This window comes from Ambystoma mexicanum, chromosome 2p, assembly GCF_040938575.1.
Source record: "Ambystoma mexicanum isolate Mex_15411 chromosome 2p, UKY_AmexF1_1, whole genome shotgun sequence".
Classification (NCBI taxonomy): domain Eukaryota; kingdom Metazoa; phylum Chordata; class Amphibia; order Caudata; family Ambystomatidae; genus Ambystoma; species Ambystoma mexicanum.
In genome coordinates, this window is record NC_090923.1 from 198,081,392 (window position 1) to 198,103,068 (window position 21,677).

Below are 21,677 nucleotides of genomic sequence, written 5' to 3' on the forward strand. Positions count from 1 at the left end.
AGTAATGGTACAAAACAGTGATAAAGGAGGGTACATTATCATAGGAGCTTGAAAAAGGCCCTCCTGCTTTCACCTTACACTTGCCTGCAGCATCTTGACATGTACATTATTCCAAAAATGTCAAGTTCTACTCTGAGGACTGGAAAGCATGCACATGGATTGTTATCATTCAGGCCTCTGCAGCAGTAAACCCCAAAAGATCATATATGCGCTATAGAAGATTCAAAGCAATCTAAGAAGAGCAGCAACACAGGTTGGGGTAGAGCACTCCTCTCCATCAGGAATTGGGAACTGTCATTGTATATTCAAAGTATGATAGCACATGCCTTATTTGTCACTATACGTTGTACAATAAGATGATGGCAGAAGGTCAATAATTGTAGGGAAGGGATGGAAATGGCAGGTGGAGAGATGGTTTTCACCTAATTCCTAAAAACCCGAAATATGCGAACGCATCACAGGTAAAGGGAGAAATTACTCTAAATATCCTTGTCTCTCTTTGCTAGCCTCTAGGTCATGCAGCTTCAGCTTGTTGGAAGTGGTAATCGAGAGAGGAAGTGATGCTCAAACAGTTAGTCCAGTTTCATTGTATGTACGGCTGTAGACCATGCTGACTGACTTACAATCAGATGTACAGAAAAAAACATATTAATCTTTGCGTGTGCAATTTATGTGTTAACCTTAAGGCATGTCCACTTCAGCATGGTAAACACCCTTTCCAGCGCAAGACTTGAGCCAAGGAGGCTAGTGAGCTTAAACTGCCTGTCGACATGGGAGAGTAAGAGAGATTGCACAGTTGAGTGTACTTTGATGGGGGAAGACAGTATTTCATCCAGTTAAAGAGTCTGAGTTGGTATCAAGATGTGTATGATTATGTTTATTTACCATTTCATTTAAGGAAAGGTTGGGGTATATGCAAAAGCAAAGAGACTTGGCAATAGAGTGGAGGGCTGGCTGACCCAGTTAGTAGCGTGTTCCCTAGCAAAGCCTTTATTTAGGGCTTCTGGTTGCCTACGTATAGAAAGTTGAACTCAGTTGGGTCCAGATTGAAATAAATTAGAACATCCAGGTCTGGATGCTGCCTAGACAAGTTCTGTTGGGGTGTATACTCCTGATGGGTGACACCTCCAGCTTGACCTGTGTTGTCATTGGCATAATGATGCAGGGAAATATTTTGCTTCGACCAAACGACACAGATAGTTCCCATATATAACTTAAACACCATTGGGAAAGCAATGAAACATTGGAGGACTCCAAAGTTAACTTTGGGAATAATTGGTTTAATCTACCTGATGCAATGTGTGGCACGGTATTGTCTGTTGGTGAAGAAGTAGGGCAAGGTCAATAGAAGTCAGGAAGAGGAGAGAGGCAGCGGTAGGGAATTTGATGAAAGAAATGTACGGAAAGTTATCCACATTGGAGAATACTTTGGGGGAATCTAGGATGTTTTTAAGGATATATTGCTTAGTGTTTGAATGTGTTTGATATAGGGATACAATAGGAGCTGTGTGATTCGTCTAATTAATGATCATCAAGTTTGATCTATTACATACGTAATGTTGTTAATACATATGCAATTGATATTATTGAATTTGCCAGAGTTGAAAATGACTGTTGTGGGTTAATATAGTGTTTGACTGCATCAAATCATACTTTGCTTTTTAGTCATCATCTGAGGCGATACTGATTCATTGGCAGGTTTAGCTTTGCAGATTCCCGATTTTGGACAACGGCTCAACGTTTTTTTAGAGCTTGAAAGCAGTGACGTTTTTAGGAGTCTGTGAGGACCAAGAGTTGCCTTAAATTTTAATATACATTTGGTTAGGTTAGTACAAGTCAGTGCACTCTGGGATGCTGCGTTCTTACAAAGATTCAAAGATTTAACAAGTACTGCACATAAACAGGCGAGAACATTGTATAGAGTGTGTATCTCAAATGAAAGAGAAACAGAAATAAAACATACCATAAAATGACGGCGCTTTTGGGAGGTTGCTTGCTCTTAGGACTGTTGTTTGCAATGTTCCTAAGACCCAGAAGGAGAGACATAAAATAAGGAAGATGGGGCTCTGCCTCTCATTTTGGGAAATGTTATAGGATTTTCGATTGGACACATTCATATAATCCTTCCATGATGCTGATAGGATTGGCTAACTATTGGTGTAAGTGTAAGTGTTTATGTTTGCCCAACTTGTGTACAGCTATAGATGTAAAGTAATAAATAATGCTGGAAGACTTTTGTTTATGAAATGCTACTTTTAGTGATCTATAAACTACGCACTGCATGGTGGCGGCTTGCACTCAAACGGGAGGACCATCACCCACTATGAGTACTTGTAAGTGTACATGAGAAGCACTATGCATAATTGTGCCTAATGCATAATTAGAATTTCTCATACATGTGTTGGGCATGCAAAGTTTACGAAAATGGTTAAGCTAGCATGGGTCAGTGTACTGTGAGCTGCAGTGCTCTGTCAAAGCCATAACCAGTGCTGCAGAAAAAATATGGCAGACATAAATGTATAATTTAAAAGAGTGTATCTACGGACAGACAAGCAAATAAAACATACCTCTCATGGCAGTCCCCACTTCTGTATGGGTCAGCTGGAAACAGAGAGGAAATGAGGGGATGGTTGCTGGCTGGGGTGTACTGGCCTGAAGGGACCTCTGGAGATTTCCCAGGAGGCCTCTGCACCCTGGGTCTCTTTTGTGTGGTAACTTATTTTATTTCCAAATGTTCTCATAGGAAAATAGTTGGGCTTGCTGAAAATATGTAATACTAGTTGGAAAGCCTGTATACACTGCCCAAAGTGTGTAAGGACAGAACTGCATCAGACAAACCTGCATCTGGGCTTATATATGGCCTAAGGAAACAGCTTATTTCTTAAGGTAACTGCTCCCGCTAGCGTTGCAAACAGGCAAAGGAGGCAGTCTCTACTGCACATGACTACATCGGACAAACATACATCTGGCCATTTATTATATTGTATAATGGGGCCACTTTGAAAATTATTTCCAGTGCATTTTTTGGTTCCCAGTCCACCATGGATGCTAGGGCTTATAAGTGCTGTTTTCAGTAGAGATGATAGATAAAGCAGAATGGATCTTGCATCTCATATTGGGGAGTTTTATACGTTTTGTGATATGCCTCATCCATCTAATCTCTCCATATCCTTCATAGAGCTAACTTCAGTGAGTGCACTGGTGCTCAGTGTGCTTAAAGAAGCACTGCTTCACCTACCTGATGCAGCCCAACCAGGCTGAAACACATATCTGGGGTTAGTGTTGGTACTTTTGTTCAGAAAATAATTGCTTAGCATTTCGGTGCTGGACACCTACGTGTGTGAGACCAGACTGATAATGCTAATGGGTATTTCACCTCTGTGAAAGTGGTTTTAGAAACTCCTGTGTGGGGAACCTACCCAGAGAACAGTTTATTTCGCCGTGATCATTCTCAGTAGATGTGCTCCAACACCTTTTTTAATTTTGTAACACTTGGGGCTTAACCATAAGTTACCTAATGTAATGCTCGCATGGACCCCTTCTCGTGTTTAGAGAGGCACAGCTAAACCTCACTGATGAGACCCAACAGGGCCAAATTACATGGCTGGTGTTGCTGTTGGTAGGCTTGATCAGAGGAGAATTACCTAATATTTTGGTGCTGGACTGCCCAGGTGGCCTTCCATTCTGTGAAAGATACAGGAGGCTAAAGTGTGGTAGTAGACCCTCCAAAGTGGGAACCAAGCAGAGAACAGGTTATCTGGCAGTGTTGGTTCTCTGTAGAGGGGATACCACACCTTTTTTATTTATATAGATATGCTTGGGATATTCTGGGATGGAAATAGTAAAGGTTGGATGAGACTTGGTTGGAGAGAATGGTGGGAAACCATATTATAAACAAAAAATACAAAAAACGAATTCACTTTGATCAAACAATATGCAATTGAGTGTGTATTATGTTTTAGTGATTCAAGAATGTAACCCTTTTTCTTATAGATGTATTTCTCAGATACAAAGCTCTGAGGTCATGTTTATGTTCCCAAAATTCTCTTTCAGTTTATGCAAAGCAGCAAGGAATAATCATTGTTGCTATTGGTTTACTCTCACTTTTGTCTAATGGGAGTAATAAAAGATAGAATAGAAGTGTACCAGACTGTCAATTCTGGAATGATCAGATCTTTTAATAGTTACTCTAGGTTTTGATAATGCACTTTGCTCAGTAAGAGGAGTGTAAGGTCTTATTATAACTACAGCATATACTGGAAGTAGTAACTAGAAATAAACATTGTATAAATGTAAACCAAAGTGCTAGATTAACATTTTTGTAAGAATAAATAATTTTCTTTGCTTGATGGCTTCTTTTGCCAAGCGTACACACCGTTTTGTCACTCAAAATGCCTTCCTTCTTGGAAAAAGGGCAGGCTTAGTTTGAATTCAATGATAGGTTTCTTCTGTAAGAAGCAAAACAATGTTTATTTTTGTCATTGGCCACTGAACCCTCACAGTTGACAGAATACACACAAACATTAATAGGTGAAAAAATAGGAAATAATAAATATAGCTCTAGAATCTGAAGCTTGATGCTCTGGTCCCTTAAAAGGACCCTCAGAAGCCCAGCACCTCCGAAAGGGCCAATCTGCATTCCCTTTAACTCTCCCTACACTGGAAATGTTCTGTCAGTCAGACAAATGGAATGACTATATATATCTTCAATTTCTAGTTCACTCCTCAGGACATGTGTCTGTTGCTTTTTCTCTCAGTCTTTTTTTAACAATAAGAAAATAGCTCTCTCATTCACGATATCTGTTCTTTTTCTCTGGTTATGCTGCTGTCAACAATGGCTGGGTGGCTCTAGCAACCATGCAATTGAAAATGTGAGAAATAAACGGAGAGTGATGCATCGATAGAGACACACACTGATATAGGGTGAAATAGAGCACACTTAGAGAGGGACTGAGAGAGAGAGAAGTATAGGGAGATCGAGTGAGAGAAAGATGGTGATAGAGAGTGAGACTGAGGGAGTGAGAAGTAGATTGGCATGCACTGTCTACAGCGCTACTCAATTTGTCAAACCCCATACCTTCTCTGAAAACCTTTTACTATGTTGAGAATTTTAGAGAACGTGGCGTGTGAACTGCGCTATATCTCTCCAACATCCTAAAATGGCTGGCACTACAGCAGCCTACATTTTGTTTATGTGCGTTGCCTAGCAACAGGAGTGCCTTAATCCAATCAAGTCTGCCGGCAGGCGGAAGCCGGCCCTCATGACGAAGGCCACTGAAAAAATCCCCTGTCTGTCCCTGAGAGCCCATCGAACAGAGAGGGCAGGATCCCTCTCTCCCCTCACTACGTGCTGCAGGAGAAGCTTCAGCCAGCCCAGCTGAAGCCCTCCGCTCACCCGGAGCACGAGAAGGAGCATCAGCACCGTTTGCGTTTTTTGGGTGCATTTGAAAATCATTCCCTGCACCTCAGACATCATCAGCCTGCATGGCATGTTAAATACCTCGTTGCCCGATACACGCGGAGCAGCGGAGCAGTGGAGTGTGATCTGCGCTATATTGTGCTCTCTCCAACATTCTAAAATGGCCGGCACTACAGCGGCATACATTTTGTTGCATAGCAACAGGTGTTACTTAAACCAATCAAGTCCGCCGTAAGGCGTAAGCTGGCCCCCACTCTGCAGACCCACTGAAAAAGCCCCCTGTCTGTCCCTGTCCGTGCTGGAAGTGCGGCAGCACACCTCTTTACTCTGAATAACATCTGTTGCAGAAATGTGCTACTTATCTACCAACTGAATCTCCACATACCGGCCAATGGACCCTACAGACTATGAATACGTTCCGGTCTAGCTGGATCGGCACATAGCGCACTCGCCTTACACAAGGTAAGACACTACCAGCCACTGCATTTAGACTTGTATCTGTCTTATAGCACATACTATAACGTCTGAGAGTTATTAATGATCACGGAATGTGCTACCTTGCCACACAATTAAATGTGTATTGTCAGTCAGCGTACCTACAGCACTTTGTACTTGTATTGTTAGACTCACTGCATCTGGTTCTTGCACATTCGCTTATAAGCTGATTCCCTCTAGTATCTACTATGCATATTCATGGACAAATCTAACAGTATTACCAGGCTGATGTTGTATTTCATAACAGTTTCCAGAGGCATGTCTATGTTGTTGATGCGTAAGACAGTACCACCTTGAATACTCTTGCTATACTCACCAAGATCTCATCAATATCCATGCTTTTTAACTGACACACTAGCCACTGAGAGACTAACACTTTAGCTACTGACACCTGAAGCACTAACTGTATAGGCATGTCCTTCCAAGCCCAGGCTGCCCTATTAGCCTGTGTACTACCCCAAGTATGTCTGGATCATCTCCCCCTGCTGGAGAGATACAGCCTACTAATTCCCTACCACCCCTTTGGGTCAAGAATGGTACTATAACTTCTCTGAAAGACAAGTTCCTTAGAGAACTCGCTACTTACACCTACCCAATGGATATTGAAATTTGCCACCAGGTTAACTCCAACATACCATGTCGGCCGACATGAGAAATGCTAGACTAAGATCACAAGGCACTATGCCTTCAACATTGATTACATTCCCAAACAAAAAAAAGCTAACAAAAATGCCCATAGGACCCTTAAGAACTCTACTAAACGCTCATCCATTAATGATAATAGAATACCAACCACCCTCGATCCTTCCAACAGCACAACTAATACTTCTGCTGCTAGCAAGCAGTGTGGACATATTCATCGATGCCCAACTCATGGTTTATACCCTCTACCAAAAGAGCCCACTCCATCTACTCAACACAATTCTGAACTCCACCATACACTGATTCCTGCCCACACTAACATTGATACCTCCAAACTAGAGCCACCTCTTATTAAGGGGGCTCTGATTAATGCAAGATCTCTCTCAGCACATGCGCTTGACATCGCTGATCTCATCCTGACTAACAATCTAGATATCCTAGCCATATCTGAAACCTGGCTTCATGCTGCAGCTGGCCCGGCCCTCTCCTTGGCCATACCAAAGGATTACACGATCCTCAGAACAGAGAGGTACAATGGTAGTGGAGGCAGAGTGGCACTCATAGCGAAAAAAACAATTGGGCGTAAGAGAATTCAGTAACCACCAAACATTCACATTAGGCAAACTCCTCACATTGAAACTACCTCTTACTGCTAACTCCACAGTGATGATACATCACCTATATAGACCACCTGGCCCAGTATCATCCTTGGATGAAGAGATCACCAGCTCCTCACCAATAATGTCAAACCAGGGTAAAAAATGATCCTACTAGGAGACTTTAACCTAGGACTCAACAACCCTAAAGATTCTAAAGCCTCAGCACTAGCGAGTACAAAAACTGAACTAGGCGTTGTGAACCGTATTACAAACCCAACCCACAACAAGGGCAGAACCCTTGATTGGATAGCCGATCTGAACTGTAACACTAAGATTCTTTCCAATACCTTTTGTGCCTGGTCTGAACACCACGTGATTACCTTCACTATACAGGACCAACCTATACCAAACCTCGGCCCTAGCATGGCCCCTCCTGCCCTTTCGAGAAACAAACGTAACATTACAGCAGACAGATTGCTACCGTTACTTCACCCTATTACCAATCCACCTAACTTTGAAAATCTCATCCCTGAGGAGATGGTAGAGTTGTATAATCAAACCCTTGCTCTGGCGGTAGAGAAAGTGGCCCCACTTAAAATGTGCAAAGCCAAACAGTCTTCACATCTAAATACCTGGTACACTACAAGTCTAACAAATCTACGTAGCACTAAGAGAGCAGCCGAAGGAATGTGGAAAAGAAACCTGTATTCCACTAATAAAGATACATTTGTCATAGCCTCGAACAACTGCAAAAATGCTATCTATTCAGCAAACAAAAAGCGACACCTCCAATGAAAGAATTAGCAATGCTAAATTAAGTACAAAATAATTATTTATCATCCTTAGAGAAATAGAAACCCTAGTGACCACACAGGAACACTGCTTTAAAGACACCACTTGGTGTTCAGATATCTTACAAAACTCTCTCCTGCAAAAGAAGATTGACATAAAAAAAGTTGCCTACCCCTAGACTCACAATCTTTCGAGAATATTAACTCCTCTCAGAACCAGACCACCCCATTTCAGTTTGCCCCAGTGTCAGTACATTAAGTGATACAAATAAATGAAAGCCTCAAACCCTCAAGATGTCAGGGGGACATATGCCCTGCCACTCTGATTAAAGATGCATTAGGTGATTGGCTGAGTACATATTTGTACTGTGCAATGCTGGCATATATTATGGTCACCATCACAAAAGTGTTTTACAGTGGAATATAGAATGCACAAATGCTGTTGCAGGCAGCATGACTAGTGCTTCAAAGATTCCTGCTCACACATATTGTGGGTACCTGCAACATGACGTGTGCTTTAAAGGTCCATGCTGGTATACATTGTGTGTACCATAATGCCAGTGTTTTGCAGTGGACTATTGACACATATTTGGGCTCAGGCAGCATGGAAGTTGTTTTTTCATGGCCCGGCTGGAATATATTTTGATTAAAAACTAAGCACCATGTGGATGATATTGTGGGCCTGGCGTCATGAAGGTGCTTTACAGTGGGAATGCCTGCACATTTTTGCAAAGGGAGCATGAAACATGTTTTACATGGCCATTCTGGCATGAATTGTAGCCACAAGCTAAGCACCGTTAACAAGTGCTGTAGTTTATTGTGGACACTATCCTGAAAGCTTTTTTATAATGGAATGCTGGAAGTTATTGTAGTGTTGTAAAATGCTCCTGTGCACTGTTGGTGTCCTGGAATCTCTGCTGGTGTTCTAGTGTTGCCCCACATAACCGATTATACATTTTGTAGTTTTTGCCCATTTTTCTCAAACATTATACTGCAAAATGTATAATTTTAACAAGTTATTTGAAACACGTTCTAAATGACTTATCATATCATATCTATGCTTGATCGCTTGCACATATTTCTTGTAAACATTAATGCTGTTCTACTGATAACATTTACTCGATGCCAATAACCTTAAATCATTTAAAATCCTCATTTAAAATCTTAATGCCCCCTCATGGCCACCCTCGCCCACCTGACTACTAAAGCTGCCTCAGTTACTGGGACAAAAACGTTTTATTGCAATGTGTGGTACATTGCCACCCGTCTCTGTCACATTTTATTCTCTGTCTGATCAGGTCCTGCAATTCAGTGATTAAGAGCGACTGTCACAGTAATATAGCAAAGAGACATGGGAATTTTCTAGAAGTTTCAATCTCCCCATTATAAGGGGCTCACTGCTGGCTCAGTGCATTCTGTTTATCTGCTATATTGCTCTGTGTACGCTCCTTTGTGACCAAAAGAGCTTATTTTCCTGTATGTATGCATGCAAATTAATAAATACATATATAAATACACATATTAATATTTACAGCATACAGTTGGGAAGGATCAATTATGAACAATATGAAAATGGTTGACACAATACCCATGCAGCGAGAACTTGTCTTTGTCTGATGCATTAAAGGGAGAGTTCACTCAAAAATGTTATTGGCTAAAGAGATGGCCCATAATCAAAAATATAAGAAACATTTTTAAACAAAGTTCCTGTGTAAAGTTTTGAGCAAATGAGGCTCAAACTCAAAAATGTCAAGCACTAGGAGGCATCCATTTTGTTAAATGGATGAGCCTCCTGTGTTTCTGTTAAGCTCTGCCCTTGCGGCACTAATGAAGCAAAAGCCATCCAGCTGTAATAAACAAAAGCTACCACTAGATGGCTTTTGCTTCATTATTGCCAGAGAGCAGAGAATGCAGGCAGTTAGGCTGCATGCAGGTAAGTGCTTATTTTTCTTTTTCTTAACAAATCACTGCAATTATAAATACAACCAGGTTGTATTTATGATTGCCGTGGTTTTCTATCCAAGTTTTCCAGGCTCCCCTGGGCTGGAGGAGCCAAGGAAACTTAAAAAGAAAACCACGGCAATTATAAATACAACTGTGTTGTATTTATGACTGCAGCGGCTTTTGCTTTGAGTCTCACAGGCTTCCCCAACCCGGGGGAGCCCAGGAGACTCAAAGCGAAAGAAGGAGAATTTATAAATACAACTTTGTTGTATTTATAAATGCAGTGATTTTCTTTCTAAGTTTTCCGGGCTCCCCTGGCTCGGAGCACTGCAGCATTTATAAATGCAACAGCATTGTATTTATGATTGCGGCGGCTTTCGCTTTGAGTCTCCTTTCGCTTTGAGTCTTTTGCGCAAGTCAGAGCTCTGTGGATTGTGTCTTCTTTTCGGAAATGCATAGGGTTCCCTGTTTTCCTTGGTGGCTTGGACACCATGAACCCAAATCTGTAGGTTGTCCACATGAGCAAAATTCCTGAAAATCTGCTCTGCGGAAAGACTGCAGTACCAGTGTTTTAGGCTTTTCCCTTTTCGCCCAGGTAGGTGCACCCACACATGTGACGTACCGTTTTCGTTGGAACACCTGTGGGAATGCGGGAAGGTAGGCCATGTGTTGTTGGCAGGGTGTTTTGGAGGGTGACCAGAGTGAAATATGCAGAAAATGTGTTTTTTTTTACCAAATTTCGAACTTTGCCTGGGATGGTGGGTAATACATTCTGAGCCGATTCACGCAAGTCAGACCTCTGTGGATTCTCACGGGTGTCCTATTTTCAGAAATGCATGGGGCCCCCGTTTTCCTTGGTGGCTTGTACACCCTAGGCCCAAATCGGTAGGTTGTCCACATGAGCAAAATTCCTGGATATCTGCTCTGTGAAAGGACTCGGGGTTACCAGTGTTTTAGGCTTTTCGTTTGGCGCCCAGGTCGTTGCACCCACACATGTGAGGTACCGTTTTCGTCGGCACACCTGGGGGAACGCGGGAAGGCAGGCCATGTGTTGTTGGCAGTGTGTTTCGGTGGGTGAACAGAGTGAAATGTGCAGAAATTGAGTTTTTTCCCGATTTTCCCCCTAACTATGGAATCTTTCCCTACATAGTTGTTGCCTGACCTGCGCAAATTACCCCTCACTAAACTTGGAATTTTGTCTACATTTCAGAAATGTATGCCTTTCTGGCTTCCCATTCAGCTTTCCTACTCTTTTCTTTCATTCCGTCCACACAGGTCCTATTGGACAAAAAGGGCCAAAATCGCCTACCTCTCATAAAACGGCTGATTAGCATATCAAAATATGGTTTCTTGGTTTCAACTCAATGTGTTCTTGAAAGCCTGGAAAATGACGAATTCAGCACAGCAAACCATTTGTTCCTATCTCTTACATGGAAAGATTGTATAACATTTTATTGGCATTTTCTGAAAAAACCCAAATGTTTTCCCTTTTTGGTTATTTTCTGTCACCCACTACAGCAAACTAGGATACCTGGGTGGCGATACGACCGCCTACATGTGGGAAAAATGTGGCTGAGATATCTCATGTAACAAAAAAGTTACAAGGGATTGAATGGCGATATACCGAAATCACCAAAAAAAGCCTTGGCACTGGGGGCGGGGTGGTGGGGGAAACCATGACAGTTAAGGGGTTAATATATGTATTTGATTATTGACCTTCTTTTATACCAATAATACATTTTTGAGTACACTATTCCTATAAGGACAAAATGAATAAATTGAATAGAGTTAATGACATACCATAATGTTGCGCGCTAACTGTTTCAATGGGCTGATGATGAGCTGTTCCATGATGCATACCATCTGTGTCTCTGTTGAAAACAAATGTATACCTATGAGTTAAGTGATACTCACAGTAACAAGCACAGCATTAACATAGTTTGCAATATGCACCTCTCCATTGACTCCTTGAAATTTCCAAGAATTGGAACAGTGCCTATGAAAACATCTATTGACCCAGCACTTTAGTTACATTTGTGAGCCTTCTGTTCTTTAAGACGTGGCTATCCTGGAACTGACCATGCAGCCCTGGACAATGCTCCATTTTACAACTCATCTCTGAAGTTCTTTATTTCATGACTGCCACATGTGAGAGATCTCCTACTTATTTTCTGTACTTCAAAAATAAGACAAGGCCAAAAGTGCGCTTTAGGATACTCCATAAGGAGTCAATTCAAATTGCAACACCCCTGATATCTATCGACATCTACCGCGTTATTCTGACACTTGTCTTAAGTTACAATGGTTTTAAATCTTTGATGAAGTTATACATGTTTGAGCTAATGGCAACAGCTCGTTTGTAATTTGCGTTGGAGAACATACCTCCGGCCCCATTAAGCTCAGTCATCACTCATTCCGTCATGCATAGCACTGCATCACCGTAGTACTCCGCATGACAGAATGATTGCCTGTCGGCTTGACGGAGGAGGGCATTTCAGTCCATCATATGTGTTGCTGGCACAGATAGAAGACTGGAAACTCTCAGTCCCTGCAGCCAGCAGGTGTCGGGAAGGCGACTCATAATAAACCACTAGAGCATCTAATGGAACGTTCGTGTCTTTTTAGGGGGATCGTGCTGGGGTGCCGCTAACAAACACGCATGGGGCAAAGTAATTCTCACAGAGAGAGAGACATGGAAATAGATTGAGAAAAAGGGAGCGGAAAGAGAGAAATATAAAGAAAGAGAGAGTGGACTATAGTGCTGGGCAGAGCATAGACAGATGTTCTTGCAGTAGTGTATACGAGGTCACAAGTCCACCATTCTTGGCATTATGGGCAATGGAAAAGTGAGGTTTCGTACCTCGGGATACTGGACTACAGGTGCTCAGTCACCATGGACATGTTTTCTTGCATTTCTATTACTGGCAGTAGAAGTGAAACCAGTATGTTAATGTGTGGGAGTAATGGCATATATGTGAATACAAGCATATATTGGCACAGCCAGGTGGGAAATGTTTAGTTACAGTGGTAATATGAGCAAAGCCAACATCAATGTGTTCGTATGTGGGAATACTGGCACATGTGGAGACAGCTAGCACAGACACGTGTTCCTGCACTTTCATTAGCTGCATAATGGTGAAAGTCAATATGATACCTTTTTTCTTATGGGGTAATATTAGCGTACGTTGAAACAGCCAGCAGGGACTATGATTCTCGACGATCCAATAAGAGTGTGATATTGGCAAGAAATACTGGCATATATTGGCACAGGCAGCATTAACATGTTTTCTTATAGTGGCAATACAGGCAATATTGAGCACTGCCAGCATGTTCCTGTCTTTTTTTACTGGCATCTCTGAGAAAAAAGCAGAGGAACCAGTACTAGTTCCTTACAACCACCCTACAGAGTCCCCACACTTCACTACACGGCTCTACACACCGCACTTATGGTATGCTCGAGAATGCCTGCAGAAAGAAAGTTGTGTAGCAGGTACTAGAAGCAGTGTAGCAGTGTCTACTAGTGTCTTCGTTAATATATGTGCTGTTGCTTTCTTTGTCTCTGAGATCTAATGCGAAGGCAACCTTCCAGTTTGGTTTCCTTTGCAAATGGAATACCAGAGCATACAATACATTGTGCTCTTTGATTTTTGCATATTTTTCTGGTGGGCTCTTAGATTCATTGCCATGCACCACCTAGAACATTATAATCTAAGGGCATGTCCTTAACATCCATGGGGTATTTATAGACCACACGCTCTCTCATGAGGGCATCTAACAGCTATTTATAGTTGCACACACGTACTCATTGTATGGACTGAATGAACCTGCTGGGATTTAAACCTATGGCCATGGGGTTAAACACAGATCCTGTTCATGGGTACTTTAGTCCACTGAGCCAAACACCCTGCTCCTGCCCCAATACTGGGCAACCTAATTCCTGTTTGTCTAAGAATTATGGACAACCTTTTACAATTTCACCAAGCGATCAAAACATGGTCTTTCCCTCCATTTTCAGAGGCCTAGTTCCTTGCTGTAATTGTCTAGCCTGGGTCATGGTTAAGATGTCGATGATCAGTTGGGTTTAACAAATACACCATGGGCCTCATTACAAGTGTGGCGGGCCGGAAATAAGTGTGCCGATCGCACCGTACCAGCACCCTTTCCGGACCGCCACACTAGGAAAGCAGGTTTTCTTTCTCTCTCCACTGCCCATAAAATCAAAGCATTTGACTTGTCAAAAAGCATTAAGGAAATACTAGAGCCTTAATATATTTTCAAAATTGAACTTGTGTTTGTATATATATATATATGTGTGAATGACAAATATGATGTAAAATTTGCCTGCTTTCTTGCAACAACTCAAAAGTGATCGGAGTAATGTATGTCCTGTCCTACACCTAACTTGTATTTGAATCATGTTGTGTACCCTCATTGCCACAAAGTATGCACTGAGACTATTCAAGATGTTTGTCTACAAAACAGACAAAGAAATCAACTAAATAAATAAAGCTGAACTATGAGTTAAATTGCTGCTCAATGTTTTATGTATGGATTGAGTCCTCACACTGACTACCACCTTAAGGGACATCTAGCTTACTTTTTGAAGCTATATTTGAAACTTGTTTGAAAATTAAAATAGATACACTATTAATAATGTACTGTCGCGAATTTACCATGTGGTAGGATCATCCCCCTTTGTTTCATACTATTCTTTAGCCCTATATCCTTCCACACAAAGGGCCATCCCTTCCGTTGCCCATATGCTTTAAATGGCTTCTGGATGGCCTAATGCTCATTTATTCACATTTCTAAATTCACAGAGTTAATGTGAAATGGGTATGTTCGTATGGCACGAGGTGGCCAGCAGACCCAAATGTAGCTCCTGTCAGCTGTTGCTGTCAACATAACAAGGCTTAATCCAGGAGCTAAACAGCACCCGGCTGCCAGCTATTTCGAACCCCGATGTGGGCTCTGGAGCCATTTAGGCAAGCACTGTTATACTGCATTCATTCTGTGGCTATGTCATGCTTTCATTTTGGACATTTTCACAGATAGCTGGAAAGCCACCCCAAATCGATCAATCGGGTGGATCAGTGGCTGCATTTTCGTAAAGACCCATGGCGCAAGAGTGAAGCCTTGAGAGACTATGCTGGTTATCACTCTTGATATCAAGAATCTGTCCTGTGCTTCTTGGTTCTTGCAGAACAAATAATCAACTATAGGGATGTATTGGTTATCCTTGTATGTTTTTGTAAATGGTGCAGTGGACTAGTGTGGTGCAGAGAGTCATGTGAAGCAGTCAAAAAGTATATGGGGTGTTGATTGGTATTCAGTAATTCAGGAAGCATGCTGTGATATGTTATCCTCTGTGGACCTCCGTACGGAGTGAGAAAGGGTGGATTCTGGTACATCTAGTACCACACAATGGGGGTCATTCCAAGTTTGGTGGTATTGCACTGGTAATTCTGGCAGTATACCACTAAACATTATTACCGTTTTCCGCCACCTGATATCCTGGTATTACCGGGATATTACAAGTGGCGGAAATACTGGTAATTGCCCATTTCATGAAGTCCCATAGAACTCCATGGGCGGAATTTCCGTTATTTCTGGCTGTTTAATGCCGGTGGGGGCCTGAGTTACCTCCAGCTCTTTAGCAGCCTCCATATGGTGCAGAGCTGAAATGGCTTATTAGCCCTTTCAGAGCCTCTGATTGAGATTAGTTAAGGCTCAGCTGAAATCGAAAGTCATGGGGAGTTGATTGGTGTAAGCTAACCCCACGAGAAGGGAGTTTGTTGTGACTTTCCCTGCAGCGAATGCCGCAATCGAAAATCCAAGATGGTGCCTGCAGCACCAGGGGAGTATGCACGCTGTCTGGTTTTCCCATGTCCAGCAAATTGATGGGCCTGATATCCACCATCCTGGTGGTCTGAGGTGCGACCATTCTGGCGGTTGGATGACCCGCATGACCCAGTGACCCAAGGAGTGGGTTCCCCCGTAAGAGCTCTTGAGAGGCCCTCCTAGATCCGAGGCCCGGACAGCATCCTCTGCTGGTGGAGGGAGCTGCCTGACCGGGCAGGGCAGCGTTCAGCCAGCATTGGAGGCCGTGGCAGCCTCAGAAGAGGCATTGGAGAGTCTGGGCCAGCTGGCACTCAAGGTGAGTTGGAGTCCCCCTCCAACCCCCACAACCGCCTGGGACCAGATTATAGAAGGTTTGGACTGGTGCAAGTGCAAAGGTTGTATAGTACTAGCCCTAGGGCAAAGTTTGCCCTATTTTTAAAAACACTGGGGAACATTAAAAAACAAAATAGCCTTTCGGTAAGTGCAGTTTGGCATATCAAAAGCCCCAGGGGTAAAATTGTCCTAGTGCTAAAAAGATACATTTTTGATGTATCTTTGCATCAGGGCAAAGTTTGCCCTAGTGTTAATACCATTCCATATTAGCACTAGTGCAAACTTTTCCCTGGTGAAAAAATGTAGTGAAAATGCATCTTTTTTGCACCGGGGCAATATTTGCCCTGGTGCTTTCATTATGCCAAACTGCACTTGCTGCGGTGCAATGGTTTTTTAATGTGTCACCGTGTTTTTGAAAATAGGGCAAACTTTGCCCTAGTGCTAATACCATGCAAACTTTGCACTTGCACCAGGGCAAAATTTCTGTAATCTGGGCCCAAAAGGCTTATGCGCGCTGGGGAACTTACTCTGCTTGTGATCGGACCGTACTGACATTTGGGGGTTCCACATCACGCAACATTTTGATGGTTGCGAGTGGCTCACACACCCGGCTGTTCAAGACTTACAAGATCTGATGAGAGAGTGTGGATAAAGAAGGAGCCAGCACTATTGTTCAGAGTCATCCGAGACTTGGAGTTGAGGACATTGGCCTGCCACTTGGAGTAGCAAGTGATTATTGAAGAGGAAGAAGGCAATGCTGTCAGAAATGCAAAGAGCGCAATGGAAAAGCTGATTCAAGTTACTGCCCATTCGGAGGACCGTAAAATATAATTAAATAAATAAATACACAAGGTGTGTCAAAATGAACCCCCGGTATTGTGTGCATTGATGCAATTTCTAAAATATAGATTGCCTTGGTTTGGACATTGGGTGCTAGCGTTGACTGTATTTACACTCCTGGTGCTGCAGGAGAGTCAGCCGCCCCTCCTGGCCACTTCTTAGTGGTAGCAGGATTGCACAGCAGCACTTTCTACTGGGCTTTGCAGTCTGGCTGGTTGCAGGAATGGTGTAGTGGCCCTAATGTGGTCGGCTCCCGACTATTCACACCTTTTTCGGAAAGTGTGGGAGGCCCAGCTACGCCAAGCTTCAAATAAGGGGAGTCTCTCTGGGTTTCAAGCTACCCACCCTGTTTTGAGCGACCTGGGACATCTCTTTCATCTTAATTGTCTGCAACTGTCTTGCTGCTTGGCCGCCTGGTGCGTTTGTTGTGCATTTTTAAGTTCTTATGTTCATTGTGCAGTTTCTCCTTTTCTCTCTCTTGCTCTCTCTCCTTCTTTTCATCTCTCTGCCCTCTCCCTCCATGGTGCACTCCATCTCTTCTATTTGCTGTAACTGCTATTCTATTAACTATCCTTCCGCTCGCTTAAAGCCTGGAAGTAAAAAGTTCAAAAAAAGACATCCTGGTCTCCAATCCAGGCCTGCCCATGGCAGACAACTACATCAAAGCTTCTTACAGGGAGAATGGCATCCTCTTTGTGGCTCCCTCTCCGGACCTATGAACTTGCTGCATGGTCTCTGTCCTCTCCCCTTACTCTTTGTCACCCAACAATGGTGGCAACAGATGGGAAGTACTCTTGGGAGTCTTGTCATCCTCTAGGTGCATCATTAATATCTATTAATCATATCATATCATATCATATTCGAATGGCACTGGTATGGCCCAGGGCTCTCAAACCAACCTCCTCCTTCTTGATAGGTGTCTTCCGTCCCTCCTCAACTACCTCCCCTCTCCTCCACTCTTCCGCCTGCCTCTCCTATTGCCCCTTCTCCACCAACGAGGGGCATACCATTTCCCGGTACCCCTCCTCAGAAGACATTCAAAGGTGGCAACCAGCTTCACCCAGCTACCCCCAACTCAGCTGTTGAACACTCCTCTGATATCTGTCTTCTTCTTGAAGACTTTGACGTTAACATTCTCGCTCTCACTGAGACATGGTTCACTGCCAGCTCTGTCACTGCTTTTGACACTCCTCTCTGAGGTCTACAAGATCATCTCTAAGCCCCGGCATAACCGGTCTGGAGGCGGAGTGGCCTTGATCTTCCCTTAATGGGACCCTTCTACTGTCATTCCCACTCAGACCTACTCCTCCTTTGACTGCCTCATCTGCAGGCTTGGTGTCTCTCCAACCCTCTCGTTGACTCTCACCAACATCTACAGGATCCCTGACCCATTCTCCCTCTTCCTCTTGGAGTGGTCTGACCTCTCCTCTTCTCTTCTTGCCTCCACGTCCAAGCTTCTCCTCCTAGGAGACTTCAGTATTTACCTTGATGCTCCTGATTCATCCACTGGACTCTTCCACAGCCTTTGTGACCTTCTTTCCCTCCCCATTCATCCCTCTGGTCCGATGCACTCAGCCGGACATACCATGGAGCTCTCATCTCATCAGACATCCCCATCTCTAATCCTCTCACTGCACCTCTCTCCTAGTCTGACCATGCTCTCCTGTCCTCTCAACTTGATCTTTCAGGTCTCCCGGCTAAGCCCCTGCCTGCACTGCCAGTCTCCATCTCTGTCATTCGACCCATGATGCGTGTGTGAGTTGCTGCTTTTGCCTCCTTTTTCATTCCCCCACCCTATAATGCCACTGACTCCCACACTGACTCTGCCTTTGGCAATATTCACCTCGCTATCACCATCACCATGGACATCCTTGCCCCTGTCATGAGGATCCACATGAAGGCTGACTCCAAGCGATGCACCTGGTATAACTCTGACTCATCCCTCTGAAACAAAAGTGCACAGTTGCGGAGCGGAAGTGGTGGCCATCAGGCACATTCTCTGACAGACCGGCCTGCCGCCTGTTCCAAAGGCTTTACAACCATTTAAAGAAGAGGGCCCATATCCAAGCCTGCATCTCTGTAGCCACTAACAACAATGGCAGACACATTAAAATCTGCAAGGAAATTGCCAATCCTACTGCAGTCTCCACTTCTCCCCTTTCAATATTATAAAGAGTACCTGGAAATAATCTATGGTCCTCCAGGTTAAGATCCAGTACACAATAGAGATATGGACCAATAGATTGAGAATGACCTGTCAGACAGACGCCCAAGGTGCATATAAACACGGATGTATACCATTCAAGGTGCCAGCGTTGACAGCATCACAAAAACAATTGAGTTTGAATTTTACACACTCAAAGACAGACTGTAAGCGCGACAGAATTCATATACATGTCCCGGTAATGTCCCGCTCTCAATAAAGGAAATTGATAAAGAGGGTGATTGGTTTATCTTGCACAGTTGAAAGATCAGCCCAACAATTTGTTGCGGTGGAGCAACTTAAGAAGGCATTTCAGCCATCAAAAGCCATTGGTGGATGAAATAGCTCTGGTTGAAAAAGCTGTGCATTGGCAGAGTTTGTAAGGGACTACACCCAGAACGTCTGTACTTCTTCACATAATGATATACTGGGGATGATTTTGAAGCAAGGCATATCCAGCATAGAGCTTCTGTCCTGATGAAGACTGGATCATCACAAGAGCTACATTTATAAAGCCTGATTTAGCCAACCAAAACACATGTCATTGTTTTGTATACCATTTATGGCATACATATACAGATAGACAAACCTGTATTTAAGAAAGGGTGCAAGCACTTTGTGTTATTTGTCAGATGGGTAAATCAATGAAAATACCATGTATTGTCTTAGATAGAGAGAGCATAGGTATGATTGTATGAATTTGTATGAGCTGTGGTGTAAATGAATGTGAGATTGTCTATATTTGTACTAAAATCATTGTGCATTTTAAAATTGTATTATGAAATAAAATCATTTTTGTGAAGAATTAACAAAGAAAATGTCTGGTCATCCTTAATCTATTGGTCCATATCTCTATTGTATACTCCTCTTCTCCCCTGCCTTCCCTGACCAACTGTAATTCACTCTTAACTAAAACTCAGGCCATCCTGTCCTCACTCTCCTCTACTAGCCCCCCCCTCCACTCCAGCAATCAGATCTCCTTTGGTCCCCTCTCCCTTTCTCTTCTACTCTCCTCTTTCTCGCCCATAGCACCAGATGAGGTCTCTAGAAAAGTCCCATGAAAGTCTCCTCCAAAGAGGTGCTCCCCTGTTCTTCCAGAACTGTCAAGGACAATGTTGCCTGCTTTGTGTAAGCCTTGGCTGATTTCTCTAATCACTCTTTTGCCACTGGCTATTTCCCGCTACCACTCAAGCACTCCCTAGTTCATCCTCTCCTCAAAAAGCCCTCTGGCATCCTCTCCTACCAGGCTAACAACACCCCTATCTCCATGTTAGGGAGAATTCTCAAAAATGTGCTAATTCCCTTCACCTTAGAGACCCCCAGCATCTTTGCTGGATTTTCTTGCCTGGAAAGAGTGTGAGCCTTTTTTCCAACTCTCATGTATTTTGATGTATGTTTTACACTCGTGTTCTTTGATTATGGAGTTTTAGATAACTGCATATGCATCATCTTTTCATGTGTGTTACACAGCACGCTCAGGGCAGTGACACAGGGATGTCTTTTAGACTTCCCAAAGGTTTAAATGCCTTCTCTGTGATAAACTGTTTCTCAGAGAATGTAAAGTGAAATTGACTTTTCTAGTCTATCCAAATTCCTAGACCCAGCAAACACCATCTTACAATGGAGTGCAGGAGGGGTTACGTAGTATCCCCTGTGTCTAAATACTCATGTAGCAGTCCTATTGAAAAGACTGGTGGCAGTGGTTTTACAACGAAGTACCAAGATTTTTCCTGACCGCGAACACTGGTAGCTAAAAATCACTGGAGTGTTTTTCAAGATGGCGCCTTAAGCCCCTTTGTTTAAACAGGTCCCGTCTTCTTTTTCGCCATTTCTTTTTGGAAAGGTCCTTCTAGTGTTTGTCTATGTGCGCCAGACCAGGTTTGGTCCCTTTGTTTGTGTGCCTTTGGCGGGCTTCAGGAGTGAAGACTGCCTATGGCGTCTGAGTGTCTGGGGTGGGCAGGAAATGGGGGAGGTGCCTGAAACTCCCTGTGCTTAGTCTCCTAGGAGACCCAAATGCACTCTGGCGTGATTGGCTGGCTGAGTGTCCTGCAAGGAAAGACACCCTGGTGGGTGAGTGACAGCTAGGCTGGAATGAAAGGGAGAAACTGTTTAAAAGGCGAGTCTCTTGGACTGGAAAGCAGAGTCGACCGCTGGAACGAAAGAACCGAAGACGAGCTGGAAGAGGAAGGCTGCTGCAACTCCTGGACTCTTGGTTTGCCCGGTGAAGCCCTGCTGCAGGTCCAAATTGCCAAGTTCACCTCGACAGAGAAGCCCCTTCAAGGATGACTTCTTCCTTTGAGTTGGTGGGAACAATCAACTATTAAGCCACCTGGATACCATTCTCAGAGCTGGTTAGGTTTAACCAGGGGGAAGGACACCAGCTTGTGTGCTTGACTACAGCCACTTGAACCGAAGATCTTCCATTTTGCCAGCTTGTTTGACCAGACCCCGTGCAGTGCAGGAGTACCCCGACGTCCTCCTTCTTGTCCCCATGACTGAGGCTCAGGAACAGTGAGATCTGCAGGAACTGCCAGGAACCCAGGTCTTCAGCTGCATATTTTCTTCATATT

At 43.5% G+C, this 21,677-nt stretch overlaps 1 protein-coding gene across 1 annotated transcript in view; it reads right to left on the reverse strand.

Moving 5' to 3' along the window:
• Positions 1–21,677, reverse strand: part of LOC138566342 (protein SSUH2 homolog) — a 274,538-nt gene that overhangs the window by 247,155 nt on the left and 5,706 nt on the right. Inside the window, exon 2 of the mRNA XM_069643487.1 lies at positions 11,691–11,761. Within this exon, the coding sequence (XP_069499588.1) occupies positions 11,691–11,761 (71 nt within the window). The remainder of the gene's footprint in view (positions 1–11,690; positions 11,762–21,677) is intronic.